Source organism: Gossypium arboreum, chromosome 8, assembly GCF_025698485.1.
Source record: "Gossypium arboreum isolate Shixiya-1 chromosome 8, ASM2569848v2, whole genome shotgun sequence".
NCBI lineage: Eukaryota > Viridiplantae > Streptophyta > Magnoliopsida > Malvales > Malvaceae > Gossypium > Gossypium arboreum.
Window position 1 is genome coordinate 117,804,741 of NC_069077.1, and position 18,727 is coordinate 117,823,467.

The 18,727-nt window shown below is 32.3% G+C and overlaps 1 protein-coding gene across 1 annotated transcript; it reads right to left on the reverse strand.

Annotated features, from left to right (window-relative positions):
- Window positions 1-13,108: 13,108 nt before the first annotated feature.
- LOC108463670 (uncharacterized) lies at window positions 13,109-13,669 on the reverse strand. The gene is made up of 2 exons (XM_017763565.2): window positions 13,434-13,669; window positions 13,109-13,342 (listed from the first exon to the last, which is right to left on the reverse strand). Exons 1-2 carry the CDS (start codon window positions 13,621-13,623, stop codon window positions 13,221-13,223), a joined length of 312 nt encoding a protein of 103 aa, XP_017619054.1. The 5' UTR covers window positions 13,624-13,669; the 3' UTR covers window positions 13,109-13,220.
- Window positions 13,670-18,727: the final 5,058 nt, after the last annotated feature.

Genomic DNA, 18,727 nt, shown 5'->3' on the forward strand with positions numbered 1-18,727 from the left:
GCCGGGTTTGGGGTGTTACATAATATGCTTATTTAGTCACACGGACTTACCTCGAATGCAAATTTCAGCCAATTATTTCATTTTAGTCCATAACCTCATGCTTTCCGATTTAAGACCGAATCTCGATTTTCTTGATCTATAATGATAAAATCCACTACTTTAATCATCATATTAACCAATACATTTCATATTTATTGTGACAGCCCTAAATTGACCCTAGTCGGAAAGCGGTTTTGGGACCGCTAAACCGAATCACCGAAGTATTTGAATATGATATTTATTGTCTAAAATGTGTGAATATGAATGTGTAAAAGTTTTAAGCTTCGATTTAGTCGATTGCATGTGAATTCAGCTAATAGGACTTATGTATGACACTTTTAGTATGTGATAGGTTAATCTATAAGGATCAATTAATGCATGTTATAAGAATGAAGGGTTTGCATGTCAAATTTCCATTTATAATGAGTAGTGGCCAGCCATGGATGGGTCATTGATGATAATATGAATTTTCTATTAGCATTATGAGTTTAGAAAATAAAATAGTGAATTAAGAATGATAAAACATGAGGTGAGTGGGAGGAGAAACCAAAGTTGTCTCACCCTTACTCCCCCATTGCCGTGACTAGAGAAAGAGGAGGAAGAAAAATCTTTAGGGAAGAAATTCGGCCAAGGTGGATAGCAAGAGGTAGGTAAGTTCAATGCCATTCTTGAAAAAAAAAATTATGCACCATTTGGATGATTAGTTAAATTCTACCTATTTTATGGTTTGAAGATAGGTTTTGTGTGAGTTAAGTTTCGGCTAAGGTGGATTTGTGTTGATGTCATTAGCATGCTAAGTGTGAAGCTTTGTAATGATACATGTGATGGTGGATTGATGATTCTTGGATTTTCTTTTTAGCATTTTTGAGTTAGTCATTAAGTTCTTTGCTTAACCCATGGCAAAAATTTGAAACGGTGTTGTAGCTATAGCATTCGGCCATGGTAGAAAATGGAAGAGATATATGGTTGCTGTTTCATGTTAAATTTAGATGAACGATGGTAGATGAGTGTTTGAACTATACAAATAATCATATGTGAGCATTGGGTGCTAAGGGTAAAGAATCGGCTACCTTATTATGTACCAAGACCGAATGTGAATTTGATTATGTTTGAGTAATTTATATGCTTAAAATTGATGTAGTATAAATTATCATGTCCTTGCCGAATATATATTTGATCAAAGAGGAGTTTGTTATTGAATATTGGTTCGGCTACTAAGCTAGGAAATAATTGTTGGAAACATGGTATCTAAGCACTTATGTAGATATATATATATATATATATATATGACACTTTAAGTAAAATTGTTCATTTGATAAAGTTGGCTAATAGTTCAAGTAAGGATTACTCTATTCGAGAATGTACATGAATTAAGGGTTGATGTTTAAGTGAGGTAAGTATAGGTATGTTCAGTTTGTAGTTTTATAAATGTGATATGAGTGTTTTGTTTTGTAAATGAGTAGTATGTTAAGAATGGTTCTAAAATATATATGGATGCCATGTGATTGTGTTTGATTGGGTAGAAAATTGTTTGATTTAGCTCAAGAGCTTAAAGGATCAAATTTGGATAAGGGAAAGGAAAAAGTGATCGAATAGCCGTTGAAATCGCTCGACAACATCCGAGGTAAGTTTATGAGTAATGGAACTTAGTTTATGATTTGATTAAGTCATGACATATTGCATAACTAATAAACGGAGATATAATGATTCTACTTGAATTATATATTGAGGTGATTAGTTTATACTTGTGACGGGTAGCCGAATGTGCATGGAGATCATGTTATAAGCAAATCAAAATCATGCTCTTTGTATGTAGCTATTGAGCCGAAAATGGTAATGCTTGATAAGTGACTTGTGTTTGAATTCTAGTTATGAAAATGAAATATAGATGTGTCATGATTTATTGATATGTGCATGAATATTCGGATGATAACCGGGCTAAGTCCTGAAGGCATTTGTGCTAGTGACTAATTCTGGGCTAAGCCCCAAAGGCATTTGTGCGAGTTACTATATCCGGGCTAAGTCCCGAAGGCATTTGTGCGAGTTATTATATCCGGGCTAAGTCCCAAAGGCATTTGTGCGAGTTACTATAACCGGGCTAAGTCCCGAAGGCAGTTGGGAGAGTAGCTATATCTGGCTAAATCCCGAAGGTACTTGGTTTGGGAATGAGCGATCTTGCTGTAATAATTTCAATTAATACGCTCGTAAATCCCCAACGATGAGGTATGTTTTGTATATGAATTGGAATAATTGATTCCTTTTAAATAGTATTCGCTCAATCGATTAACAAGCTTCCGGCCTTTAGTCAAGTTGATTCCTTATGTATAAATATAAGGGTTGGAAATGTGAAGTAGGTATGATTGTGAGAATATGTGTATATGAAATTATTCGTTTAGTCATATGAATGCTATACTTCAGTTGTGCATGATTTCATTACTCAAAACTTACTAAGCATTATATGCTTATTCCGTTTCTTTGATTCTCTGTTTTATAGATTTTGGTTCGTCAGCTATCGGACTCGGGAGTGTCAAGGTCGAAGTCATCCACACTATCAAAGCCCTTTTGGTACTCTTTTAGTTGAACTCTGAAAATGGCATGTATAGGACTACCCTTTTGTTGTTGGTCATGTACCTTTTGGTAATGTATATATTTGGATAGCCATGCGAAAATGGCTTATATATATTTTGAGCATAGCGTTATAATCATTTTGTATGTTGTTCATGGAGTGGTATGGAAATTTTGGTAACGATTAGCCATTGGAATGGTTAATCACGATCATTTTGGTGCTATGTATAACAAAATTCTAGTTGATCCATGGAAAACCATGAAATAGGTAAAGTTTACCTTAAAAATAGATGCTGACAGCAGCAGTGATGTGGATTTGAAAAATCACTAAAAATAGTAGGAATGGAATTAAATAGTGAATAAATTATTTAATTGAACCTTGATGAATCTATTTTCATATGAAAGTAACGAAATGATCATATGAGCCGTATTTTATGAGATGTTTAAGTTTTCGTGAAACAGGGCTAGAGCAATTTCTGGATCCCCTGTTCCGACTTTGGAAATTCACTATAAATTAACCAGAGATAATTAAAAGTCATTCCCTATATGTACAGATTCCTTTTCGAGTCTAGGTTCTTTAGAAACAAACGGAATAAGTATTGAAGCCCTGTACAGGGAGATATCTAAGTCGTAATGCATGAAGGTCAGAGTAGTCGAACCCTGAAACAGGGGAGACTTTAACTAATAAACTGTACTAATTGGCTCGACCAAAAATTCTAGAAAAAAATTTGTAGATGGAAATATGAGTCTAGTTTCAGGAAAAATTTAGAGAACTGGTTTTTGGGTTTTGGAACTCGAGATATGATTTTTAAGGTGACAGTGACGCAGTTAGCCAGCTTGTCTGGAAATTTTAAAATGGACTGTGCAAATAAATGAATTAAGTCTGTTAGCACCTCGTGTTCGACTCCGGCAACGGTCTCGGGTATGGGGTGTTACATTTATACTTTAGCAAAATGATCATTTTACCCCTAAACTTTCACAAAAATTACGATTTTTCCCCTAGGCTCGTAAAACTATTTTTATCAAATTTCCTCATTAGTAAAGCCTAGCCCAACCTTTATTACTCTTGTAGCAACTCAAAATTCCAATTATTTCACACAATTCCCATCCATTTAACAAACTTTACAAAATGGTCCATATTAAGTGTTTTCATGAAAATCCAGGCTAAACCCTAATTGTAACATATGCTCAAGAGAGATTATATCATGATTACCCGTCTGGGCTAAATCCTTTCTATAATGAGATCAATAGGATTACTCGTTTGAGCTAAATCCCATCAGTAATAAATGCAGGACCTCTTTCATTTCGGGAAAGCACATTTATCCATCGAAATTCAATATTCAAACGAGACTTGACCCTTTTTCCAACATATCCGAACATGTAATCATTTCACACATTTATAATATTCACATAAATATAAAACATATTGCATACAATCATAACATTCAAGTTAACATATTTACATGCTCGATTAAGTTACACGAACTTACCTTAACACTTGTTCGCGTATAAAATCTACTAATTCTAAACCTTATCTTTTCCTGGATTTAACCTCGAATTTGTGTTGTCCGGATCTATATAAATAACTTTAATCATCAATTTCACACATTTCATATTCGTTTGGACTCAATTTACATCCTAAGAAAAATTATCATTTTGCCCCTAACTTTTCCATAAATTCCAATTTCATCTCTAGGCTCGAAAAATGAAACTTGTGCAAATTACTCCCTATTCCAAGCCTAACCAAATCCCATTACAAAATTTACAGCACATGTATTCATAAAAATTCAACATTCTTCTTCAATTTCACAATCTTACATTTTAGTCCATAAATCATGCTTTCATAAAAAATTATTTTGTAAAAGTTATTTATCTATCAACAACTTTTAATTTTCTACCATAAATTTCAAATTTTCAACAGTTTCATCTATGATCCAAATTTCATACCTTGATATCTTTTCAAATTAATCCCCCAAATAGATAGATTAAGCTATCCCGGTTTCAAAAATATCAAAATTACTAAAAACATGACAAGGAAACTTACCCAATTAAGCTATGAAAGTTTCTTCTCTCTTTCCTAGGGTTTTCATGTATTTTAGGTTGAAGAAGATGAGAAAATAAGATGATATTTTCTTTTCATCTTTTAATTAATTAAATATTTTTCAAATTCCAATTTAGTCCTTGCCCTTTTTCTAAATTTCCACGGATGAGTCACCAAAAATTTACATACTTTTCTTTAATGGTCTAATTACCATATAAGGACCTCTAGTTTTGAATTCCATAGCTATTTAATCCTTATAGCTACTAGAATTCAACTTTTGCATTTTCTGCGATTTAGTCCTTCTCGTAATTAAACACTAATCAATAAAATTTTCGTATCAAAATTTTCACATGACATTTCTATCATAATACGAACCATATAATAAAATAAATATAAACTTTATTTTTGGATCGACTTTGTGGTCTCGAAACCACTGTTCCGATTTCACTGAAATTAGGTTGTTCCATCAAGACCTTTGTTTGACTATCCGTTTATGGGTGGTATATGGTGGAGAGATGCAATTTGGTTCCCATATGTTTAAACAGCTCCAGCCAAAAGGCACAAATGAAAATTTTGTCGCGGTCAGACACAATGGATTCTAGGGCTCCAAGGAGTTTTTAAATGTGATAAAGAAATTCTTGGGCAATAGTGAACGGGTGAGCTAGTGATAAGAAGTGTCCACACTTAACCAATCAGTCAACCACGACCATTATTTTGTTTTTTTCCTTGGATGTGGGCAATCCCTCAATGAAATCCATGCTAATGGCAGACCAAGCCCGATAGGGGATAGGTAGAAGCTGAAGGAGACCAGGGGAGGCTGCGAGGTCTGCCTTGCATCTTTGGTAGGTGAAACATTCCTGCACCCAATTCTTAACATCCTTCGATAGATCCTTCTAGTAAAGTAAACTGGAGATGCGGTACTATGTGGCATTTATTCTAGAGTGGCCTCCCAATGGACTATCATGGAAATAGTGGAAAAAATCCCTCCTAAGATCTATATTGTTGCCAACAACCACTTTTCCATTTCTTCACAATATTGTTCCATCTCAGCTATATTTAGGGTGAACATTGGGTTGTTGCTGCAGCTCATGGATTACTTGCTGCAGTTTTGTGTCCACCAACACTGAGCTAATAATTCTATTCCAAATATCAGACCAGACCTTGCTGATTTCATATTGGAACATCTGTCCCTCTTGCACATGGGACCTTCTAGATAGAGCATCGACTACAGTATTTAGGGAGCCTTTTCTGTAGAGAATAAAGTAATCGTACCTCAACATTTTTGTGACCCACTTTTGTTGGTAAAGTGTGATGGCCTGACCATTCGAGAGGAATTTGAGACTTTGGTGGTCTGTTCGAATCAAGAAGGGCCTCCTAATTAAGTATGCATGCCATTTTTTTACTACAAGCAAAACAGTTATCATTTCTTTTTCGTAAATGGATAGTGCTTGGTGTTTAATACCTAACCCTTTACTAAAAAAGGCTATAGGTCTCTCTTTTTGTTGTAAAATAGCACCAAGACCATAGCCACATGCGTCTGTATCTAAGAAAAAATGCTCTTTGAAGTTAAGGGTCTAGCCAGCACTTCATAGTTCTTAATATATCGTCGATAGTATCCCAACAACCCCAGAAACCCTAGAATTTCCTTGATAGATTATGGTGGTGCCCAATTCAAAATACCTTCGACTTTGGTAGGATCTATAGATACTAAACCTTGATGGATGACATGTCCAAAATATTCTATCTGTGAAGTACCGAAATTACATTTACTCAGCTTTGGGAAAAGTTGGTTATCCTTCAAGATTTGAAGAACCTCTTTCAGTTGTGCTAGATGTTCCTGCCAACTAGTAGAATATACAAGTATGTCATCAAAAAATACGAGTACTAACCTTCAAAGGAGTTTTTGATTATTGTGTTCATTAGTGATTGGAAACTAGAGGGGGCGTTTGTGAGGCCGAATGGCATGACGAAAAATTCATATAACCTTTATGGGTATTGAAGGTTGTTTTGTGGATGTCGTGATCCTACATTTAGATCTGGTGGTAACCTGACCGGAGGTCCAACTTGGAGAAATGAGTTGCTGCCTTGAGCTCATCTAACAGCTCCTTAATTAGAGGAATCAGAAATTGGTCTTTGATAGTAAGTTGATTTACTTGTCTGTAGTCAATGCAAAGTTGCCAACTGCCATCTTTCTTTTTTACCATGAACACTGGTAAATAAAAGGGCTGTTGCTATTTTGAATTGCTCTAGTTTGTAACATGTCCCTACAAGCCTTTTAATTTCTACCTTTTGAAGAGGGGGTACCTGTATGATCTAGTTTTCACTACTTTAGACTCATCCAACAATGGAATTCGATGATCATGTAGCGTGTGATGTGAGAGTTGCTTAGGCACCTGGAAAACATCCTCAAATTCGACTAGGAGTTGTGGTAATTTATTAGGAATTTAAAGTGAAGACATTTGAATAGATGTTTGATCTCTTGCAACCAATAACATGAGATTTGGTCCCTTGTCACTCATGGTAAAGCTCTTAGAAACTTGAGAACCTGTTTACCAGTTGTAAAGCCTCAGGAATGATTCCTTGCAAAGCACAGGACTTCTCTTGGTATTCAAACAACATGGTAAAAGTGGTGAAATTCCAGATAATTGAGCCTAAGGACAACAACCATTGAATGCTTAATACCAAATCACAACCTAACACCAAATTACAACATTTTAATGATAAAACCAGAAAATCGGTTTAAAAAATGTGCCATTGTGCTTCCCATTTGACTGACTTGCTCACTTCTTGTGTAGTTAAACTGCCCCCATTGACAATCATAACCTTGAGTTGCTCCTCTGGTTCTACTAGCAGATGTAGCCTTTTGGTCAATTTATGGTCCACAAAATTGTGTGTGCTTTCCGAGTCAACCAATATAATTACTTCTTGGTGGTTAATTGTTGCTACCAACCTCATTGTGTTATGTCCTTGGGACCCCTTGAGAGCATGTATGGATAAAACTGGTGTGGTGAATTCATTTTCGGGTTCTGCTCCTTCCAACTGTTCAGGACAGTCCTGAAAAACTTCTACAGTTTATGCTTTAGAGTCTTCTGTTGATTATATAACAACTTCCACCACTAATTGAGATAATTGTGATTTAAGGCACTTGTGACCAATGGTGTATTTAGAGGCACACAAAAAATAAAGGCCTTTCTTTTGGCATTTTTCCTATTCACCTTGTGAGAGGGACTTAATAGGGGACTTATACTGTGTACTAGGTGGTTGAACCTTTCTCGTGTCTACAGAGATTTGCACATGGCGGTATTCTTTAGAGCTAGGTAGGAAGAGTTTTGAGTAAGTGGTACCTCCTAAGAAGTGAGTCTTCCTTTGAGGGTTAGCTATGATTTCCTCAACTTGTCTGGCAATCTGATAAGCTTCCACTAGTGTCTGAGGCTTAAATAATCGTAAGTATTGAGTAATGTCCCCTTTTAAGTTGCTAATAAAAATGCTAAGGGCATAGCTTTCAGGTAGGCGTAACTGGTTTAAGAGACTCACAAAATGCTCTACCGTACCTTGTTGTTTATAAGTAACTAGTTAAGTCATAGGGTCTAAGAAGGTACCAGTTCCAAATCTATTCTACAGACCCCTTGCATAAACATCCCAAGTAATATGTTGTAATCTCCCTGTCTCTGTGAGAAAAATGATGCCAGTCTAATGCTTTCCCTTCCAAATGCAACATAACTGCTCGAACCTTAGAATGATTAGGGATTACTTCAGATTCAAAAAATTGTTCTAACTTGGACCACCACCCTCTAAAATCTCCCCCACCAAACTTTAGACACTCCATTTTGTATCCTTCCCCACTGATTCTACTAAGTTGGTTTGAGATGGAAGACCATAGTGCCCCACCTCTGCCATTAGAGAGACTAGAAGCGGTTCCCTAGTTGAGCCAGAAGGTTGCCCTCCTAGGATACCCTTGCCCTTGTCATGTTGGACCCCTGAAGTTGCTATTGGAGAAGATTGCCCTAGATATTGTTCCAAAATAGCTTGTAACTCTAAACGAAGCTCACTTTTTAGTTCTGTTTGAATGGAACATATTTCTTCCTTTAAGTTTGTATGCATCTCTTTGCATTTGGTTTTCAGTTTAGTGTTCATTTGTGTCACTTCGAGCTGCAGTTGGTTCATCTCTTTTTGAATACGTGTGGTGACCTCCTCGGTGGCTATGAAGATTGTCTATCTTTGATACCTGTGGTAAGTAATACACAGAAGATAGGAAAATAAGAGAGAAAGAGGAAAAAGATGAGAACTTTAGAGAAGAAGATGAAGGACAGAGAAGCTAGCATTCTATTCTGTTCATTCATAACCATTTTCTGATCTACTTTGCTGCTCAAATAAAAAAAAACGATGGGTACAAGGTAACAACCAAAAACAGCTATCAAAATAGTTATTAGCTACACACTGTTTTACTAAACAAAAATGTAGAGTTTTTGCCTTAATTAAACAAGCATTAACAGAAACATCTAATTAACGAAATTATAGTAAATTAAAAGGTGGACCATTGTGTTAAAGCAGCATTCTGTCCCATATTACTACCATACTTGTTTCAATCCTTATACAAATTGTTAAATATGACTCCTATTTTCAGTCAAATTTGAGAAATAATCTTTCAGTTAAACTCTATTTACTTGTTTCAATCAATCACTGATTAGTTTAGATTATTTTATTATTATTTGACCTATGAATTTAGCCTATAAATAGACTCTTTTACAACCTTAGAAAAACACTCCCATTAGAGATTAGAACTCATAACACATTTAGAGAATTTTGTGTTTACGTTTTGTGGGTTCTTTATTTTCGGGATTTCGGGGTTTAGTTTTTATCTCCATCTTTTGTACTCTTTGTTCTTTTGCCATTATAGTAAAATTATCTTTGTCCGTGATTTTTTATCCTCTTTGGAGGGGTTTTTCCACGTTAAATTTGTGTGTTCAATTTCTCAATTTATTCTTCTATTTTCTTGTTCGTTACTTAACGGGTCGAAATTCTAACAAGTGGTATCAGAGCTAGTTCAATTTTCATAGATCAGCCAGTTTAGAGATGGCAGCAACAAGGTTTGAAATTGAGAAGTTCGATGGTGAGACAAATTTCAATCTGTGGCAAGTTAAAAATTATGGCAATTCTAATTCAATCAGGCTTGAAAAAGGTTGTTATCGGGAAAAAGCCTGAGAATCTAAATAAAACAGAATGGGAAGAGCTTGATGAAAAGGCTTTGTCTGCAATCTAGTTGTGCCTCGCGAATACGGTATTGCAAGAGGTATTGATGGAGAAAACCTCATCTGCCTTGTGGAAAAGGTTAAAAACTCTTTATGTGACTAAGTCTTTGGCTAATCATTTAGTGTTGAAACAACGTCTATTTACGTTTTGCATAAACGAAGGTGAGCTTCTTAGAGATCACATCAGTCAATTTATTACTCTTTTAAATTATTTAAAGAATGTTGAGGTTCATATTGACGATGAAGATCAGGCTATGCTATTATTGTGCTCTTTACCCCCTTCATACAAGTCTTTCAAGGAGACCCTGATTTATGGCAGAGACAAACTCTAGTTCAAAGATGTGAAGGGTCATTTGTTGAGTAGAGACAAACTCGACAATGAGCTTCATTTGGATAGCAAGACAGATAGGCAAGCTTCCATTTTGGTAGCATCAAAGAAACGAGACAAAAGGTGTTGCTATTGTAAAAATTGAGGTCACGTCAAAGCAGATTGTTATAAACTGCGAAATAAAAGAGCTGCTAAGAGTAACGAGGAAGATGTAACTGGTGCTAATTTGGCCGATGAAAATGGTGATGATTTCTTGTTAGTGTCAACGAGTGATAACACCAAGCTCACGTCCGAGTGGATCCTAGATTCAGGATGTTCTTTTCACATGTGTCCCAATAGAGAATGGTTCTCCACATACAGTTCGGTTAAAGATGGAGTTGTGCTCATAGGAAACGATTCATCTAGTAAGGTAATTGGTATTGGTACTGTTAAAATTAAGATGCACGATGGGACGATTAAGACACTCTCAGATGTCAGATATGTACCTGATTTACGAAAGAATCTCATCTCCTTAAGTATTTTAGACTTGAAAGGATGCGAAATCAACATCAAGTCGAGCGGCATTAAAGTATCTCGTGGAGCTCTTGTTTTGTTAAAAGGTAAAAGAACCGACAGTCTTTATATTCGAAAGGTTATACAAGGATCGGTGAAATCAGACGTCCTAAATGCATTACGGAGTTGAAGTCAACTTGTTTGGAGCGGAGACAACTTGGTCATAGGAAGGAAAAATGTATGACTGTTTCGTTGAAGAGAGATTCTCTTTTAGATGCAGGTTTTGAAAAGTTAGGGCACTGTGTTCGTGAAAATCAGACCCGGGTTAGTTTTTATTTGGCAGTGTACAAGTCGAAGGCTAGAAGTCTTCCAGTTTCTAAGCACAAATTCGACTCAGTTAATTCCCTGCATAGTTCAAGATAGGCTCGTGGCGGGCTTTGGCAAAGATGGCATTGTGAAAATATGAGTCAAGGTGGAGATTTGTTAAATATGACTCCTATTTTCAGTCAAATTTGAGAAATAATCTTTCAGTTAAACTCTGTTTACTTGTTTCAATCAAACACTGATTAGTTTAGATTATTTTATTATTATTTGACCTAAATAGGTTCTTTTACAACCTTAGAAAAACATACCCATTAGAGATTAGAACTCATAACACATTTAGAGAATTTTGTATTTACGTTTTGTGGGTTCTTTATTTTCGGGTTTTCAGGGTTTAGTTTTTATCTTCATCTTTTGTATTCTTCGTTCTTTTGCCATTATAGTAAAATTATATTTTCCCGTGGTTTTTTATCCTCTTTGGAGGGGTTTTTCCACGTTAAATTTGTGTGTTCAATTTCTCAATTTATTCCGCTATTTTCTTATTCGTTTCTTAATCGGGTCGAAATCCTAGCACAAACAATATTTATGTTTCTTTCTATTCTTTTTGCTTAGTACGAAAGATGAAAAAAATGGAAAGAAACAATAAGCTTTCATGCTTTTTGAATTTTTTACTTTTTTATAAAAAATCAAATTTTAAATTTAAAACCTTTAATAATGAAAACATTTAATATCTATTTTCCTATAATAGAAGCATAATAAATAAATTTTAACTACATTTATAGAGATTCAAAATAGGTTGTTGAAACACAAGTGTTTTTGTAGTTTGAGATAACGTCAGTTCATTAATTAAAATTAAAATTAAAATATTTGTTTTTAACTTTTTTAAAAATTTTATTAACCATTTTAGTGAAAACAATAAATATATTTTTAATTTTTACATATTTTCATTTTCGCTTTTCAAAATTAAATTTTAAAAATTTTAACTAAATTTTCTTAAATGTTTTTCATTTTCTATATTTCTTAAAATCAAATAAAGTCTAATTTTCTTTTCATTTAATACATTTCTTATTAACTTTTAATTCAATACTGGGTAAATTTAAAAAATTGGAAAATAAAAAATGCATAATTTTGTACTCTACGCTTAAATCTCTCATTTTATCATTGAAACTGAAATAGTTTGTGTTTTATGAATTAATTGCACTATACAATCCTAAATTATAATACTCATATTATATTTTTCTCCAAACTTTAAAACATACTATTTACATTCGCAACCTATCAAGATTATAGCATTAAGGTCCCTAATTTTAAAATTATTAATTTAATTGTTAAATGAGATATTAAATTTTTAAATGAAAGGTATAAAAATTGAATATTGGAAAAATTTTGTTGGTTTTAAAGTTTTCATGTAAAAGCTTTATCACTCACTCTTTTTCTTTCTTTTTTGTTTTACTTTATTTTTATTTTAAAATCATGTGAAAACATTTTATTTTTCTTCAAATTTTCATTTTAAATTATGTTACATAAAATATGATATCTCATTTAATGGTTTTAATAATTGAAGGACCTAATTAATAATAACATCAATAGTTTGAAGATGTAAATAAAATATTTTGAAGTTTGGGAGCGAATTTAGAATTTATGTCACAGTTTAGGGATGTCTAATACAATTACTCGTGTTTTATTTTTTTCCAAGAAGAAATGGTTTAATATTATCTTTAAACAACGCGGATTGAATAATAGTTTAGTTGGCATTGGCATTATTACACTCAAACGTATTATGTTCTTATTTAAAGATTAAGGGGAGACTATGGGTACAAACAAATTCAAAGAAAGAAAAATTATGTTTTCTATCATTCATGTTTTGAAACGATAAGTGATTACAATCAAATAAATGGAAGCTGTATCTTGTGCATATTGTGAGGAGGCAAGCTAGAGGCCTGGTTACAAGGAATGTTTCTAATATACCTTTGATAACTCCAATCATACAACCGAGGCAATAAAAACAGGGGAAAAGCCAACTTTCCAACATCTATCCTTCTATTCATTCAAACAATAATTGGACTAGTGGCTGCTCACAATTCTAATACGAACAAATAAAATATAAACTCTTAAAGTTATTCTGGATACACAAACAAGTAACGAAACGTAGATAAATGAAAGATCTGTACATAGAAGGAAGACACTAAACAGGGGGAATGTTGGAGAAGGAGAAGCCTTTGTATCCCTTATATGCATAATAAGCAATCCTTGTATAATAGAATGCCGGAATGAACAATACACAGCCCAGTAATGTAAAGAAGAGCCCTGAAACCAACAATTATAACTAATCTCTTCAGTCTTAATTGAAACAAAGTTTTTTATTTTCTTTTTTCTCAATAGAGAAAGAAGGATATACCATGGGCTCGGTCCCCCCCAACTCTGTTGTAGGCCATGAAGATACCCAATATGATCCCAAGCGTGCCAAAGACGAGAAGAGACACAGCGAGGCTGATCTCCTTGATTGGAGGCCGATTGTTAACGGCGTAGGAGGTGTCCACCAAGATGTCCTCGTCGGATATGGAGAAGGCATGGTCTACGTACGCCATACAATGCCAAGATCTCTAGAACAATATGATTACTCCACTCCAGAATTAGGGTAAGAGGTGAGGGTTTTCAACTTTCAAGAATCTTAAGCTAAGAGATATCCGTCGCTAGAAGCAACCTTAAAAAAGAGAGTCAAAATCCGGCTTCATGCCATTGTTGCTATTATCAATTGCCGTCAAAGTTGATTATTCCAAGGCAAGAAGTCTAAACCATTTTTTAATTAATTAAATAATATATTTTAAAATTTCAAAATATGTATTTTACTAATTATATTAGGATTCATTTAATTTATAACAAATTTAATTTTAAAATAATCGAAAACTAAAATAACATTTTAAAAGTAATGTAAATAAATAGGAATTAAGTAATTAAACAAAATATCAAATTAATTTATAAATTTGAAATAATTGATAATTTTTTATATCATGCTTTCATTTTTTAAAATTTAAATGTTTGGTTTGGAATTAATAATTAAACCACAAATATATAACAACAATAATAAAAAGTTGTTTGAATCTTAGCTTTTGGGATTGACATTGTTATCAATGCATGAGAACGTGAGTTCGAGTGCACTAAAGCACATTATCCTCCTATTTAAGGGTTGGAGATAGGCTATGAATAGTTCTAGGTTTTGTATTAAAAAGAGCAGATATAATAAAACTTATAATAAATAAGATTAATGTTAAAAATAATAAAAAGTAAAAAAAAAACTATTTCATTGTCACAACATAATTATACTTAATACTAATATTATGTTATTTGTTTGTCTATGTGCTTTTTCAAATTATCAAAGAAAACAAAATATTTTGTAGTTGTTTCATTAACAACAATATATGAAGTCAATGACAATTTACTCTTATGAAAATAAACTCACTTCAAATGGTATAAAATTTTTCATTATAAAAAGTAATAGTCACAATTCCCATTAAACATCATAGCTTAAATTTTTAAACTAAACTACTGAAAATTAATTTGAATAATAATTAAATTTAAATTATAAACATTATAATATTACAACATTATACATCTATCTCAAGTACACTTCTCATTCGAACATAACTCAGTACTTTTGAGATTCATTTAATTTATTAATGTTAAAAATCTTCATTTAATTTAAATTAATATAAGTAATTATTTGAGAAAATTAATATAAATAATTATTAGTTGATCAAACATAATATTTTAAAACACCATGGTAAGCATACATTCACAAGTGCTCATGGACCCAAGCCCTCTGCCTTAACCAACAATGTTAATGCCTAATTGGTAACAAAACCTATTGAAGAATATGGTAAACTACAATAGAAGTCACCAAACTATGATTTTTTTTTTGTTACTCAACTATGAAAAGTTACAAAATGGTTATTAAACTATTAGTAAATTTTTGTTTTAGTTACCCAACTATGAAAAGTTATAAAATGGTCACCAACTATTCAATTTTATCTTCTTTTTGTTACCAGGTGGCTAACGTAAAAATGGGAACACTGAAAAACCCAAGATAGTTGGTGACCCCAAAAAGACAAAATTGAATAGTTGAGTAGCCATTTTACAACTTTTCATAGTTAGGTGGCCAAAAAAGAAAAACAATCATAGTTAGGCGACTACTAATGTAGCTTACCCCAAATAATACTAAAAAATAGTTTTTTAGTAATTCTTTATAGGGTAAACTACTCCAATAGTCACTAAACTATGGGTAAGTTTCCGTTTTGGTCACTTAACTAAAAAAAGTTACAATTTGGTCATTGAACTATTCAAATATTTTCATTTAAGTCACTAGACGGTTAAAATCGATGGTATATGACTTTCTCTATTCGCATTGTCTACACCAATCAAAAGCTCTTTTTCTTCTTTTCTTCTATAGTTCAATTTTTTTTTTCATGAAACAGCTTTGGATGTCACAAATTTACGAACCAAAAATCAAAGAGTTTTTTTTCTCCAATCTCCGACATTAATCTTCATATTGACTTGGACCTAAGGTATGTTCTTTTATGCGTGATGGGTACTAATCCACCGAACCGGTCGTCAAATTGTCACTTGGAACTCGTTGGCGGAACTTTTTATTTTGAAAAAAATTAATAGCCCAATGACTTAAATGAAAATTTTCACATAGTTTAATGATTAAAATGAAAACTTAACCATAATTTAGTGACTAATTGTGTAGTTTACCAATAAATAATTCTTAATGCTTCTATTTGTAGCATTAAATAATTTAATTTACATATAATTATAACACTAATTAAGTAATAATTAAAATAAAATGATAAGTGTAATTTAATATGGATCCAAAATCTAATTAAGTGATAATAAATGCCATACTAATAACAAAAACATCATTAATGAAATAAATATAAATATAAACATTTTATATTAGTAATTTTTTGAATACTCTTATTATAGATTCTGATTATATCTACTCATTTTTAACACAATGCCTAGAACTAACTATAATCCCTCCCCAACCCATAAGTAGGAGGATAATGCTCTACAGTGTGCATTAAGGGAAACAATATATTGATAAGGTGCACACACTAGAATTCACATTGTGTATTAAGGGAAACAAGTTCCCAACAATGCTGGATGTGTCAACGTGGGAAGTTCCTTCACTGAATTTCAAGTTGGTCCTAGACGTTGGGCTACACAGGAAGCCCAGAGGTCACCCACATGTCACCCAGATAAGAAATGTCATGGACATGAGGGAGAGGGTCGACCCTGAATGTTGCGGCATGTGGAGAATAATAGGTCATAATCAAAGCAATTTCCCACATCGAAACTACTACCTAAGACAGTCGTCACGGTCGACTGGAATGTGAATTTATGTATCCTATGTTCAAATGTATTATTATATATTCCTTGAACTTGAATCTATTTTCTTGTATAAGAAATGAATGAAATGATTTTCTTTTTAAATTCTAACATACTTACATGAACTTGATTGTATATTCATTGAACATGAATATATAATTGTATAAGAAACACATGATTTAATTTCACATTTCATTAAAATGAGTCAAACGTTGTAGTGAAATAAAATTAAAAAGTTTAAACTATACATTACAAAAATTCAAAACATTTGAATTACAACAGTTGAGGCCCAATTTTGACCCAACAACAAAACCCAATACCCAATACCCAATTAAACCAAAAGCCCAAAATTCTTTTAACCCTAGCCCACAACAAAAAAAAAAAAAAGAAAACTAAAAAACCTAGCTAGCCACCGCCTTAAGTTTTCAGCCAACTGCCCTCTTCTGACACCACTCACCTGCCCACTGCCTCCACCGCCGTTCGCCTGCAGAAATTAAATGGAAAAAGACAGTATACATAAAAAAATAGAAATCTTGTAAAGAAATGGGCTATATAAGCCACCAGAAATCAGATGTAAAGGGGTTTTTTCTTTTCTTTTGGAAATACAAAAAAGAAATAGCAGTAGCACAAATAAAAAAGATAGATCCAAACACCAATAGAAGCATTAAATCTCAGTAAGAAGCATTAAAACAAAAGAATAGATTCGAACGAAAGGTTTTTTTTTATTATCTATTTTCCCTTCTATTCATTTGTTTTTTTTTTCGAATCTATCTACATACTTAGATTATTTTCCTTTATTGTTTCATTTACACACATATTTTAAAAATACACAAAAAAATACAAAAATATATATATACCTTTTTGAATTTTTCTACGACCGTCTTGTGATGGTCGGAGGCAGCGACCAGTGATTTGACGACAACCGGAGTTCAAGGCAGGAGCTCGGGCTCGGCCAGAGAGAATTCTCTCTCTCTCTCTCTCTCTCTCTCTCTCTCTTTCTCTCTCTCTCTCAAATGCTACAAATAATTTTTTTTTCAAAAAATTTGGCCTTTTATAGCCTCCCAAAACGACGTCATTTTGGGGGCTGCCTTTTAACCCCAAAACGATGTCGTTTTGGCCTATACCCAATCCGTCCGACCCGACCCGCTAGAGGATCCGCGTGTTTTTGTTTAATGGATTATTTATACACGTGGTCCTTCCGCTTTTTATTGCTTTGCAATTAAGTTTCGATTTATTTTCAATTTGGCCCCACAATTTTTCACGCTTTTCAATTTAGTCCTCGTTGATGCGCTGCATTTTGGGGGGAAGGAAATATTGCTGTTTCGGTCCCCCTACGTTTCACGCTTGTTCAAATAAGCCCTTTCTCTTTCTTTTTATTTCGAATTCGCCCCAAAACTTCATTTTCTTTTCGAATTTAGTCCTTCTTCCAGATTTAATTTGGTTTTTATATTATTTTTTTGCCATTTTTTATTTTTTATTTTTAAATATTATTTATTATTGTATTTACCATTATTTATATTATTATTATTATTAGTATATGTTTTATTATGTATATATTTATGTAATATTATTATTAGTCGTTTTTTATTTCTAATATGTATATATTGTAAATATTTAATACTATATGATATATATATCTTTCATATATGTTATGTATATATATATTTAATATTATATTTATATATATTATTATGTATACATTTTAATATTATTAGTTATATATCTTTTATACTATTGTTTGTATATTTCTAATACTATATTGTATATTTCTAACACCATTATCATTTATATATATATAAATATATATATAAACGTATTTATGTAGCGTATGAATAGTTTTCTTTATATTATTATCATTTCTAACATATGTATATATTATATATATTTTATATATTATGTATATATTATTATTATATCTATTTTTATCCTTATTATATTTATTATTAATATTAGTACATATATTTTATTATATGGGTATATATACTTTACATAGTATTATTTTCATATATGATTATATTTATTATTATACCTATTATTTTCACTATTGTCATTTATTATTATGTATATATTATTATTATATCTATTTTATCCTTATTATATTTATTATTAATATTAGTACATATATTTTATTATATGGGTATATATACTTTACATAGTATTATTTTCATATATGATTATATTTATTATTATACCTATTATTTTCACTATTGTCATTTATTATTTTATTTTAATATTATAATGTGTTATTTGGTGTATATACATCTTTTATTATTATTATAATTATTATTGTTATTAGTATATGTT

Coding starts and splice junctions, on each gene's coding strand:
- LOC108463670 (XM_017763565.2), bottom strand. CDS start 13,623: ATGGCGTACGTAGACCATGCCTTCTCCATATCCGACGAGGACATCTTG. Junction 13,343..13,433: donor TGGGGGGGACCGAGCCCATG/GTATATCCTTCT, acceptor TGTTGGTTTCAG/GGCTCTTCTTTACATTACTG.